Source organism: Corella eumyota, chromosome 4 (assembly GCF_963082875.1).
Source record: "Corella eumyota chromosome 4, kaCorEumy4.1, whole genome shotgun sequence".
Taxonomy (NCBI): Eukaryota; Metazoa; Chordata; class Ascidiacea; order Phlebobranchia; family Corellidae; genus Corella; species Corella eumyota.
Window position 1 is genome coordinate 17,766,245 of NC_137493.1, and position 12,861 is coordinate 17,779,105.

At 35.6% G+C, this 12,861-nt stretch overlaps 3 protein-coding genes and 1 non-coding gene across 5 annotated transcripts; 2 read left to right on the forward strand and 2 right to left on the reverse strand.

Annotated features, from left to right (window-relative positions):
* Positions 1-2,038: 2,038 nt before the first annotated feature.
* Positions 2,039-5,143, reverse strand: LOC145749448 (mannan-binding lectin serine protease 1-like). 2 transcript variants are annotated; one of them, XM_082565212.1, is made up of 10 exons: positions 5,017-5,143; positions 4,621-4,958; positions 4,432-4,544; positions 4,271-4,374; positions 4,106-4,205; positions 3,896-4,050; positions 3,723-3,845; positions 3,370-3,537; positions 3,184-3,307; positions 2,039-2,334 (listed from the first exon to the last, which is right to left on the reverse strand). In XM_082565212.1, exons 1-10 carry the CDS (start codon positions 5,072-5,074, stop codon positions 2,199-2,201), a joined length of 1,419 nt encoding a protein of 472 aa, XP_082421338.1. In that variant the 5' UTR covers positions 5,075-5,143; the 3' UTR covers positions 2,039-2,198. The 2 variants fall into 2 exon arrangements, with proteins under 2 accessions (XP_082421338.1, XP_082421339.1); XM_082565213.1 differs by lacking the exon at positions 3,723-3,845.
* A 248-nt stretch (positions 5,144-5,391) lies between these two features.
* Positions 5,392-7,529, reverse strand: LOC145749450 (uncharacterized). The gene is made up of 9 exons (XM_082565215.1): positions 7,445-7,529; positions 7,153-7,325; positions 6,973-7,085; positions 6,672-6,775; positions 6,507-6,606; positions 6,305-6,447; positions 6,072-6,191; positions 5,832-5,999; positions 5,392-5,695 (listed from the first exon to the last, which is right to left on the reverse strand). Exons 1-9 carry the CDS (start codon positions 7,503-7,505, stop codon positions 5,478-5,480), a joined length of 1,200 nt encoding a protein of 399 aa, XP_082421341.1. The 5' UTR covers positions 7,506-7,529; the 3' UTR covers positions 5,392-5,477.
* A 4-nt stretch (positions 7,530-7,533) lies between these two features.
* Positions 7,534-12,594, forward strand: LOC145749451 (uncharacterized). The gene is made up of 11 exons (XM_082565217.1): positions 7,534-7,673; positions 7,803-7,921; positions 8,671-8,805; positions 8,883-9,014; positions 9,272-9,435; positions 9,504-9,627; positions 9,789-9,933; positions 9,997-10,151; positions 10,343-10,492; positions 12,092-12,279; positions 12,456-12,594. The coding sequence occupies exons 3-11, from the start codon at positions 8,802-8,804 to the stop codon at positions 12,537-12,539; spliced, it is 1,146 nt and encodes a 381-aa protein (XP_082421343.1). The 5' UTR covers positions 7,534-7,673; positions 7,803-7,921; positions 8,671-8,801; the 3' UTR covers positions 12,540-12,594.
* On the forward strand, positions 11,714-11,785 carry Trnac-gca (transfer RNA cysteine (anticodon GCA)). The gene has a single exon. It is a non-coding gene; the product is annotated as a tRNA-Cys (tRNA).
* Positions 12,595-12,861: the final 267 nt, after the last annotated feature.

A 12,861-nucleotide genomic window follows, 5' to 3' on the forward strand; every position in this document is an offset into this window, starting at 1 on the left:
GTTAAGTTTTATACTAACCCAGGGCCACAGTCACAAGTTGGGTAAATCTCTCCCCTTATCATCGTACAAGTTCCAGTGTTGCACGGGTTGGGTTCGCACGACGAAAAGTCCTCAACCACTGTGGAAACAACGTTGGTTATCACTTACTTAAATTATAACGTATATCGTACACGCTATATATGTAATATGTTTACTCTGATATGTTGCCTGAAATCCTCGATATGTCACCGAATCGTCGCTGTGGAAATGAAGTTTTAAAGTCCCGAAGCCTCGCAAAGGTTCTTCTGGTTTATAAAATCTGAATAAATAAGAGTATGTTGCCTTATTTAAAAACGTTATAAAGATTAAGTGGTTGTTAAGAGCATGATGTTTGTTACTTAATCTTTTAACAATTTAATTAAAACTTTATTGGTTAAAGTTTTAAAGGAATATTTCTGTTCTTGTTATAAAAGTGTTCTTAGATATTAAATCTTAGTCGATGTGAACGAATATTTAAAGAGGCAAAGTTATAAACCACTTCACAAGATTAAGTGAAATGTCTCGGGTAGAAACACTTTTGTTTTTGTAGGGCCCGGTGCACAAACAAATCTTTCTTGTTGTAAGTGTAACGAATCACCGACAGTTTAATCTTGTTAGTTGTTGGATTTAACTTAATTTGATTGTTGTAGTAAGACCTTCTGATATATTGTATTGTTAGACTCCTTATCGGAAACAAATCATGTACTTATATTACTACAACTGACGTCACCCAGTGATGACGTCACTTACCCACAAAACATTTCCCAACCCAGTGATTGTATAGAGACGTTCAAGTAATCGTAATCACACGAGGTGTTGCCTCCCTCTCTCCCCGGTTCGATCGAAATATCCCAAAACTTGATCTAAATTTATATAAAGTTTAAAAGAACGAACCTACAGGTTGTATTACAACTAACGTTATGTACCCACCATAGTGAGCGTATCCAAGGGTGTTTCTTTGGTCCAAACACAGTCGAGGTTTGGTTCGTATTTCCTCGTTGGAAAAGCTTGTGTCGGATAGTTTGGACTTCTAATAAGTTGCTCAAGTAACTCCAAGTCTCCTCCGCATTCATCCGCTATTGGCATATCTTGTGCTGCACAATATTAACGTGTACGGATTAATTTGGATTATACTTTTCGTGGTCTTTGTTGCTTTGTACCTCAATTTGTGCAGATTTAAGTATTTTATATTAAAACAAATGTTAAATATGATAGAAGACTTACCTTTTGTGTAGAGTACCAGCATACTAACCAACAAAAACGCGCTGTAAGAAAGAGTTTGAACTTTTTTAAACATTTTTAACTTTTAAATTAACGAAACCAATAAATTTAATTTTGATCATTATTTTTACAAATTTAAAGTTTTTTAGCTCATTTCTAAATTTCCATAAGATTTTATTAGTAAATTAGTCTGTTATTGCTTATATAGTTAAACAATCTGCCTTCTTTTGTTTGTTAAACTTAATTTAACTTAAGTTTTGTTTAAGTCATGAATCTAAATACTTTTAATAATCATTTTTATACTGTCACTTTTTGCTTGTTTTCTTGAAATGGTCATTCCTTAAACTCGGTCACTCAACAAAGTCTTTTGTTTTTGAGGACTTCATCAATTACTTAAAAGAGTCAATTATTCGAGAGTAACGGATTGGAAACAATTAACCACAAAACTTGAAGTTATTCTCAAGTATATACTTACGTCACCCGCTGAAATATTTTTGCTTTGTTCTTTAGCTGTTGAAAATGATTTAAGTAAAATTGATTTTTTATTTTCTAAATTTTAATAGTTTTATTAAATTGTACAACTCGATTAATTAACTATAAGTTGTATTTCAACGATATTTTGACTAACTTATATATCGGTTGAGGTCAAATTTTTACGTAAATTAAGTTAAATTTTGTCGAATCGCTGTTTTTAAGTTGTTGTAAAATTAAACCTCCGCAAGTGGGCGTTACAGAGCAACAATTAACTCTTATGTTAGAAGTTCTATTTATATTGTATTTTTATTCAACATTTTTTAGAACGAAGCTAGGTTTAGATTTATTTACAATATTCACAATAATAACTAAGCGGCAACTGAAAAAAAAATACAGAAGAAAATTAAACTTTATACAACAAATAAATAACAAAACATTTTGTACAGGGTGCTAGTGACGTAGAACCTGATGACGTATTGATGACGTCAATCTGTGGAGTCGCTGTATGAGCTGTCGTCGTTTTCGGAGAAGTCGGAATCGTCCTCGATGCTGATCGTGTTGATGGAGATGTTATCTTGGTTCCAAGTTACTTTATTTCCGGGCTCGATCTTCAACCACGGTCTGAACAATAAAAACCATTACTGGTTAAACCATTGGTTGTTTTACAACACAATTGATGACGTACTATAGCACCGACAGTGACGTCAACATGCTTGTATTTTGTAGCACTTATAGTGATGTCACAACCGGTTACTAGCCATTTGCTGATGACGCATTGTTACCAACAAATTAGCGATGACGTACCTGTTACCAATCAGTAACTGATGACGTACCTGCTACCAACTAGTAACTGATGACGTACCTACTACTAACCAATAACTGATAACGTATCTGCTACTAACCAGTAACTGATGACAAACCTGTACCAACCAGTAACTGATGACGTCCCTGCTACTAACCAATAACTGATGATGTACCTGCTACTAACCAGTAACTGATGACGTACCTGTAACTAACCAATAACTGGTGACGTACCTGCTACTAACCAGTAACTGATGACGTACCTGTAACTAACCAATAACTGATGACGTACCTGCTACTAACCAGTAACTGATGACGTACCTGTAACTAACCAATAACTGGTGACGTACCTGCTACTAACCAATAACTGATGACGTACCTGCTACCAACTAGTAACTGATGACGTACCTGCTACTAACCAATAACTGGTGACGTCCCTGCTACTAACCAATAACTGATGACGTACCTGTAACTAACCTATAACTGATGACGTACCTGCTACTAACCGATAACTGATGACGTACCTGTAACTAACCAATTACTGATAACGTATCTGCTACTAACCAGTAACTGATGACGTACCTGTAACTAACCTATAACTGATGACGTACCTGCTACTAACCAATTACTGATGACGTACCTGTTACTAACCAATAACTGATGACGTACCTGTTACCAACCATCCAATAGGTAAACACCAACAAATTTGCTCCCAGCGCGACACCGAGTCCAATCATTGTTCCTTCCCAGGTCGATATCGAGTCTTTGTCATCTTTAGAGTCCGTGTTGTTCGCTGTACAAGGTTTATATATATAAAATATGATCGCACTAGGCTAATATAAACAAAGCACAAACCGATGCAAGTTGGCATGTCCTTGGACCAAGTACCATCTTCGAAACAAGATAAGTTGGTTGGACCAGATAAAACAAAACCTTTTTCACATGAGAACTGAACCGTATCCCCGTAAGTAAACCTTCGATGAGTATCAATGTAGGGGATTCCCGGGTTTCCACATCCAGTTACTAAAATCAAAATTATTTTATTGGGTCAAAACCTCTTTGGACTAGTTCAGATAATTGCTGGTTGGGGGAACTTTTTATTTTGTTCGAGCAGCACTTGTACATTTGTTTACAGCCCAAATCTTTCGTTAAAGTTAACAGGGACTTGTAACCTTTTATGATTGTTTCAGGTCAAACTATCAACTTACTAATCTCACAGTTGACTCCTTCATAGTTGGGCTGACAATTACATTTGTAATCATCTTTTAACTCAACACATTCTCCGTTGTGCAAACAAGGATTCGGACTACAAGGTGAGCTGGGTTCCTCTCCTTTAAAACAACGCTTTTAATATTACGTCATCAAAAACTACGTCACTTACCTTTTTCTTCTACGATTTCGCAGTTAATTCCGCTAAACCCTGGACCACAAACGCAAGTGTATTTGTTCGACTCGTTTTCCTCGCATTTTCCGCCATTCCGACACGGATTTGATCCGCATTCTGCGATATCCAGTTCACATTGCTCCCCAGTATATCTGAGAACAAATTATTAATTACCAGCTTAACGTTTAAGTTTGTTACAAGACCTACCCAGGATCGCAAATGCATTTGGCCAGCAAACCGTTTTCATAAGTTTCACAGGTTCCGTAAGCGCAGGGGTTTGGATCGCATGGGTTCCTGCCTGGGGTGACTAAAACAAGAAGATTTAATGTTAATGTTTTGCCAATAAGTTTAAGTAACAAAGTTTTAACTCACTGATATACGTTGCTGTGAAACCTCGATAGTTGACCGAATCATCGCTGACAAAAGTCACTTCGATCGTTCCTGTTCCTCTTATTTCCTCGGTAGGTGTCGTGTATCTATTTATATCTGACGTCATTAACTCTGACGTTACCCTTTAAATAATAGGTACTTACCCGCAATATCTTCTAGCACCTGGTGACGTAATACTAACGTTGACGTAGTCATAGTCACAAGTTTCGTTCGAATCTTCGGCCCCGATTTCGATCCCGAGGTCCCAGAACTTCCACTAAATAAAAGTCGAGGATTAATGTTGGGTTCATGACCTCTAATATTAGGTTCATGACCTCTATCACGTGACCTACCTGAACCATAGTATACTGATCACCGTCTCGATACCATAAGCACTGGGTGTGGGGCGGGTAAGTCCCAGTTGGGTTATCTTCAGTGGGGTAACCCGGGGTTGATATCGTCCCACTCAGTTCCACCAATTCACCCCCACACTCGACTTGGCCCCCATAATAGTCCCCGTAGTCTGAGTAGTTGCCATAGTAACCGGTATAGTTACCATAGTCGCCATAATAACCAGTATAGTTACCGTAGTTGCCATAGTAACCAGTATAGTTACCGTAGTCGCCGTAGTAACCAGTGTAGTTACCGTAATCGCCGTAATTGCCATAGTAATCGCCGTAGTCATACTGGCCTGTGTTAAAACTTTTGTGTTAATTTCGACTTAACATCATATTAATGTTAGATCTTACCTTTTATTTTCAGAACCAAACTCCATATCATAAGCAAATGACCCAAAATTAATTTCATTATTTCTTGCTGCTCTGGTCAAAATGTTAAACTTCTAATTCACTAAATCGAAGAAACACGACTTAAAATTCTTGTTTTTCCGTTAAATTGGTGCTTGTATTACACAGTGGGCAATTAAGTGGGGAAATTGTTTAGAGCAACCCCCATATATTGACACTTTAACTTTTCAAGATCTCGCTAATTAATTGTCGCTTGGAGCTGATTTAGGTTGTATTTGTTATTATTCACAAGTTTTGTTTAACTTTTAGGTTTAGTCGAATGTTTCATGGCTTCGTAAATAATTTTAGAATTTGTTTAAGAATGCTTTGAAAGTAAAATCATTTTATTATTGACACTTAAACAAAATTTAAACAAAAAAATATAAAAACGACGAATTAAAAAAACACATATTATGATGTCACTACTAAAATACGTCATCACTCATGCTTGTCGACCCGCACACTGACGGTTGTGACGTCACAGACGAAGCGATGTTTAGTTTAACCCAAGGACATCGATAAATCATCCAGAGCGTAAACACGACAAGGTTGATCCCTAGCGCCACCCCGAGGACAATCATGGTTTTCAAGTATGGGGAAACACCTTCTTGTTCTTCGATCTCGGTCCAATATGTCGCGTTTGCTGCAAAATATAATTATTACGTCACATATCATGGTCACAGAAAACTTGCGCGTTTTTGACGTGATATTTAATTACTTTCAGGCATTAATATCAATAAGTGATATAATGACGTCAATTGTGACGTCATGATACTTACAGACGCACTCGGGCATAGCATGCGACCACTGGCCATCCAATCCACAAGTTAGGTTTACTTCCCCGGTTAAGAGGAATCCTTCAACGCAGGAAAACTCGACGGTTGCTCCTTCATTGAATCTTTTGTTATCTTCAACGTAGGAGATCCCTGGGTTCAGGCAACCTTTCTCTGGGGGAATATGTTTACTTAAGTTAATTAACTTTCTGTGCTAAGAGTAGTAACTGAAATATGTTCGCTTACCAATCTCACAGTTAACTCCTCTAAACTTGTTCAAACAAGAACAAGAATAATCAAAAACATCGACCACGATGCAGGTTCCTGAGTTTAAGCACGGCTCGCTCATGCAGGGGGACGGCGATTCTGTGAATGTTACAGAACATCTTGTTTGTGATGGTATAAGTGAGATATTAACAATGTTATCAAACACATGGCACGCTATGTCGTTTAAAGTTTAAAGGGTTACAAGCTCTCACCTGACTCGCAGTTGTCTCCCTCCCAGCCCCGCACACAACGACATTGGTATCCGTTTAACTCCGGCTCCGTACAAGTTCCTCCGTTAACGCAAGGATCCGATTCGCATTCCCCGATGTCCACCTCACAAAACTTTCCCGTTGCTCTAAATTACATCATGTTTAAAGTGTTTACTAGTGATGACGTCAGATTAAAAGTACTTACCCTTCAAAACAGTCGCAGAGAGGTTTTACTCGATCCTCGGTTCTTCCACAATCCCCGTTTCCACACGGATGCGGATCGCACGGATCATGGTCTTCGGTAACTGAAACAAAAGTTTATTTGTGCTGAATTTTTATTGCTTACGTCAGATAATGACGTCACAATTACCTTGGCAGGTAGCTTGGAAGCCTCGATAGTTGACGGAATCGTCGCTGTGGAAAATAAAAGTCAAAGATCCAAGTCCAATAATCGTTTCTTCAGGTTTTGCATAACTGGAAACAAAATGAGGTGATATAATCCGAATTTAAGGCCAAGCCTAACATTCTAGGTTTGGAAATTTTAACTATTTTAAGATCTAAATTTCCTAAACTTTGTTTAAACCAAAATTAAATTTCCAGCTCGGCCACGATGACAAAACTTTAAGTGGTTTGACTTTTACTGACATTAAGCCAAAGATGACGTCACTTACCCACAATAGCGCCGCGATCCGATCGATGTAATTGTTACATTGACGTAGTCGAACTCACAAGACTCGTTCGAATTGTTTTCACCGATCTCGATTACCATATCCCAGAACTTGCACTAAAAGTTAAAGAATTTAATTAAAAGTTGCGGTTAAGAATGATTCAACTGTTTATGTTGTGGATACCATGATTAAAGTGTCTTCATCGCCGTCCCACCACCACTCACAATCTGTAAATGGCGGATACTTCGAGGCCTGATTCCCTGCGGATGGATAACCCGGATTCTTAAGGAGGGCATAGCTGCTGATATCAATTTCGCCTCCGCATTCTTCCGTCGTCGGATCTTCACCTGTTTGACCTACAACGGATCATCTTATGGTTAACTACGTCACAATCTAACATTAAAGGTAACTTTGTGACGCAGCAAGCCGCTTAACTTTTCAACAAACAAAATAAATTATAAATAAACTTTTCTACCTTTTCCGAACTTAACAAAAATGATTAAAATCCCCAAAATAATTAGATTTTGTCTCAACATTATTCCTTCCTTCAGTGGCCACAATAAACACATCGAAAACTAAATTTTAACCAATTTTAACACTTCGAATCTAATTCAAGTTTTGGTGCTTGAGACTTAAGGTTGGGATCAACGAAATAACCGAAGGAGGGTCTAATATTGTGGAAATTAAATCCCATTTAAGAACATGTAAGTTGTTAATTATTTATTGTTAGATTAGTTTGGAGGTTAACGGGTGTTTGCGAAATAAATCAAACAAAAGATAATTTTATATCCTTCAATTTGTTTTAACCTCATCTTTAATTTATTTTCTTTTAGTGAACAAATAGATCAGTCGTTGTGACGTCATTTGTAAGACAATGGATGGTGGTTCTAGAACTTAGAGACTCTTGTGTTCAATTGTTCTTCAATTATCGATTATTTCATCATAAAAACAAGTAAGATCTTTCTTAAAATCATGTTTTTTATTATTCTAAACCGAATTATTTAATATTTTAATTAAATGTTTTCTACAAATATGAAAACAAATTAAACTTTTTTACTCCAAAGAAATTTTTTAAAACAAGAAATTATTTCTTATTATTGGTTTTTGCGCATCAGTAACTTTGTTGCGAATCAAATTGTAACATTTTTAACGCGGAATAAAATAATTAGCGTGATTCACCCCGCCTCGCTACTTTATGTGACGTCATAATATATCACCCCGTAGTGTGACATCACAAATGTTTGACCCTTAATGCCCGCGGTTGTTTTGATGTTACGTCATTAGTTCAAGCAGCGCGAAATCGAATCCGACTTCAAATAATTTGAGGAGAATTAGGGACAAATAATTGAAGACGTCGCTATTTTTGTCCCAGTAATTCTTATTACGTCACAATCTATCAACCGTTACGTTTGTTTGTTAATAAAGCCTTCGCCTTATTTGGGATGCAAAGATGTTTATAAAACGCGGTTAAAAATTTTTAAAACATTTCAAAATATTTCGATCGAAAATGGATTTTATTTTTTATTTGTTGTTCGCTTTTGCTTTTATTGTTTCAGGTAAGAATTAAAGTTAATAAAATTAATTTAATAGAAATGTAGGGCAGTGGATAAAAGAAAATAGGAACCAATATGTGTATAAAATATTGACTTAATAAACTTAATCAAAATGTAAAGTTTTAACGCTCGACCTTGAATTAAACAGAATCGAGGTCCGAGGTTTGCTACGTTTGTCTCCCAACCTCGCTATACTCGAACTGTCAACTTGTGACCCAGGATTGTGGGGTTAACAACGGTTGTTATGCTTACACCTGGATTGGAACCAACAACCTCAGGATGTGTAAGTTTGCCGTGAACTCAATTTACCAGGTATTTGTATTTTTGTTTAATTTTAACCGGGAGTTTTTATTCCTACAGATCAAAAAGGTTGCCAATCGCCCGAAAATGTGAATTGCAATGTCTTAAGCGACCTTTTCTGTACATCTGAGATCGCGTTAAATTGTTGTAGGGGCGAACTATGTAATGTTGGAAACCCTTTTCTTGACTGGAGTAAGTTTGTGATTGGTTTATTGCATGGAGAATTTTCGTGAACTTTATAAATATTCTATCAATGCGATATAAACTTTTTTTTTTTGAAACAAAAGTTTGGCAAAAGTTTAAACTTTAATGACACCAAAAGTCATGTTTTTTTAAACCATGTTTATGCGCACCCACATAGTAACTTACTTTAGCTAATACGTTAAGGATTATTGGTTGAACTTACCTAATTGTGCCAATGTTAAAACCCACCTATAATGTTGTTACAGGACCAGTGCAGCCCACCAACTTGCTCTACACCGAGATCTTTTCTAGAAACGCAACTTTAACATGGGACTCACAGTGTGATGACGTATACACTTACGAAATTGGGTACTCCCCCGAAGGCAGAACTGAAGATCCATTTATAATTAGCGGGGTCCAGGATACATCGGTAAGTTCGACAACTTTTATGTTTGAATCTTTAAAGTAAATCCTCGCTAACAATCCCATTATGTTTAGGTTACTGTGACCGATTTGGAGCCAAACACTTTGTATTTTGTTTTCCTTGTTTCGATTTACAACGGGGTACGAAGCTCGGTGTCAGGTTCTATTTTAACAACCAATCTGTTTGACGTCACACAAGGTAACTTATGACGTTACATATAGTACTTAAAAACATATTCTTGAGTCACGTTTTATTTAAGTTACGTTTACCAAGATATTACTAATAAAATGTTACTTGAAACCCGTATTAAAAAAATTTTGTCACGATTTTATGCAGACTTATTTTTTAATGATTAACAGCGCCCCCAACCACCCATATATTCTGCGCTGAGGCTGTTGACGTCACTTTCCTGAACCACGAGAACGACATTTTCCAAACTTGTCAACTGGAGGAGCAATCTTGTTTTACTTTGGCTTACCATCGACCTCAGTCCACCGACCAAACGTAAGAGTTTTAAGTTAAATTAAAAGTTTAGTTTACACAGTATTTAAACCGAATCTGTTTTAGGTTTGTGTCACGTGGTTGCACGACCACTGAAGCGTGCAACGAGCTGATGATCCGGAACAGCGAGAGTTGTCGCCCGGGGTCGAACGACTCGATTTGTGTTTTTTGTTGCTCGGGATCGGGATGCAACGTGGATGACCAAACTTCGAACGGTCAATGTAAATTTGTTAATTTGTCTTCGATAGAAAATGTTTATTTTAAACTTTTTTGGGGGGTTTAAACCTAATAACAGACTTCCATGTTAATTATGTAACTAAATAGAAATCTACTTTTTATCAGTGATATTTTATTTTAAATTTATGAACAAGAATGCCCAAGATTTTAAAACCATTGTTCGTTACTTTAACAGTCTCGGAATGTAGTGACGTCATCGTGGAAGATCGGAGCCAGTGTGGATCAATTGGGATCGATCGATCTTCCTGTTTGGATCTTGGATGTTGCTACGACCAAGCTGGATCTGAAGTTGGATTGTGGTGTTTTCATAAACACTATATTGGCGGTAAGATATTTGTATTTTAAGGGGTTTAAACATTGGAACACTCTTATAAAACCAACATCTGTGTTCTGATACAGAGTGTTAAAATATTTATACTTTGCTTTAGAGGCAAGGTCACTTATTAGCCACCTTAATACCAACAAGTTAAAGTTAAACTAGATTTATTTGATAAATAAAATATGGTTCGAAATCGTTTGATTCTTTTTTATAAATATAATTTATTTAGTAGGTTTATTAATTAAATTATAAATTTAAATATGAACTTTTTTATATTTAAACCTAATTTTAACAAGCGAACACGCACTCATTGATATTGTAATATAAAAGTAAACTAAATTTAAAAGCAAAATACAGATCTTAATTTTTAGTAATCAAAGAAGTATTAAAATATAATAATAACAAAACAATTAAAACAAAAATTTTACACATTTTTTACTTATATTTTAACATTTTACTTAAATTTTCAACCATTATTTTTTACTTTAATGGACAGCGAAAAGGACGATTTTTGACGGCGACCAGAACGCTATTAAATTATCACGCGTTAAACTCACACTGATTCATTATTTTATAAAAAAACAAAAATAATGATTAAACGATATTTAGCTAGAGTTAAATCTTCATTTTAAATAGCAACATACAAAATAATAATACCAACAACATATTAAAATTTCAGCAAATTTAATCTTTAAATTTTAATAATAAAATATATTAATTAGTAATTAGTGATAATTAAATGTCGTTAATAGGAGGTTTGCGATTCGTTGGGATAATAACAAACATACTAAAAATTTAGAACTTTTAGTTTTAAAGAACAAAAGTTATCGTCTTTCAAAATTCTGACTAGAAAGAATAAAAACAATAATAATAATAAATACACTGACAATAACAATATGTTTCGAAATCTAAGATTTCGAACCATAATAAAGGTGTTAGAATACATTAATGTCGTAATATTTTATCGTTCATCTGTGATAAACCTTAACCGTTTGTCTATTAGATTTACGCCGCTTATAATGAATTTAACGTTTATAATGCTTTTGTTAAATTAATTGTTTTTTATAATGGTATTGTTAGTGTTTAATTGTCTTTTAAGATCATAACAATGCCAATTGTTCGAATAAAATATGAACAATTGCAATTGTTACGAACACTCGATAATAATGGGCCACAATACCGCTTTCTCTCGAATGTAGTATTTGTTTTGACATGTTTGTAGTGTGTGGGGATATAGCTCAGTGGTAGAGCATTCGACTGCAGATCGAGAGGTCCCTGGTTCAAATCCGGGTGTCCCCTTGTATTGTTTTAAATTCTTTTGCGTTAAGTAGAAATATTTTATTGCCTTAAACTTAACTGAATAATTTGAATTAATATTTGAAACGTTATCGAAGCACACAAGTAGTTTTCGTGACGTCACATTTATTCTTCTTGTTACGTCACAGGAAATTATTAAAATATTGAATACTAGAATGTGCCGTCATGCGTAAAATTCTAGTTCTCAGAATGTGACGTCACTGAATATAAGGAAACTTAAAATTTGATATTTGAAAAATACCACAAAAACTTATTTTAATTAATAATATTATGTTTATGACGTCACAGTACCTACGACGGAACCTCCAACTACGTCATTAGGTCCCCTTGCTGCTGGGTTGGAATTGTGGGTAATAATAGTAATCGCTGTAGCGATTTTCCTGATCCTTGTGATCATAGCCGTTGTTGTGTTTTGTGTCATCAGAAGAAGAAAGGAAAAAAGAAAAGGTTTCTACGACTGCGACGCTGTTTACGCGGTGAGTTGTACCTACGGGTTATGACGTCATATAGCGGATGTCGATTATCTTTGTGACGTAGTATGTCTCGTGATACCGCGAATTAAATTTCGTGAAATTATTGTAGCAAGTGAATCGCCTTCTTTAAACTTGTAGCAGTTGCAATTAAAATACTTTTATTTAACTTTAATATTTAGACCCCGCACAAACGTAGAACAAGAAATGTTGCAACAGTTTCAACGAGGGAAAACCTGGGGGTCGTTCTTGAAGAGGCTCCTTAACTTTTGTTGTTACGGCACTTTTAATTTGTTTTGTTATTGTATATTTATAAAGCTCACCTGAGCTACAACATTGTAAACAAATGTAATTAATACAAATAATGCATCGATTGTATACGTGACAATTACTGTGAAGTTTTGAACCCGAAATAGTCTCGAGCCTCGGGCTACAGAATTTGTTGCTCGGGCGCTAATTATGGCCAGTGTTGGACCTTTAGGAGAAATCGTTCAGTTCTTTAAGTAAAGTTGAGGGCTCTTAAGTGTTGAGAGTTTTGTTTATAAAATTATTATTTGGTCAGAATACAACTTTTATAAGTTAGATATT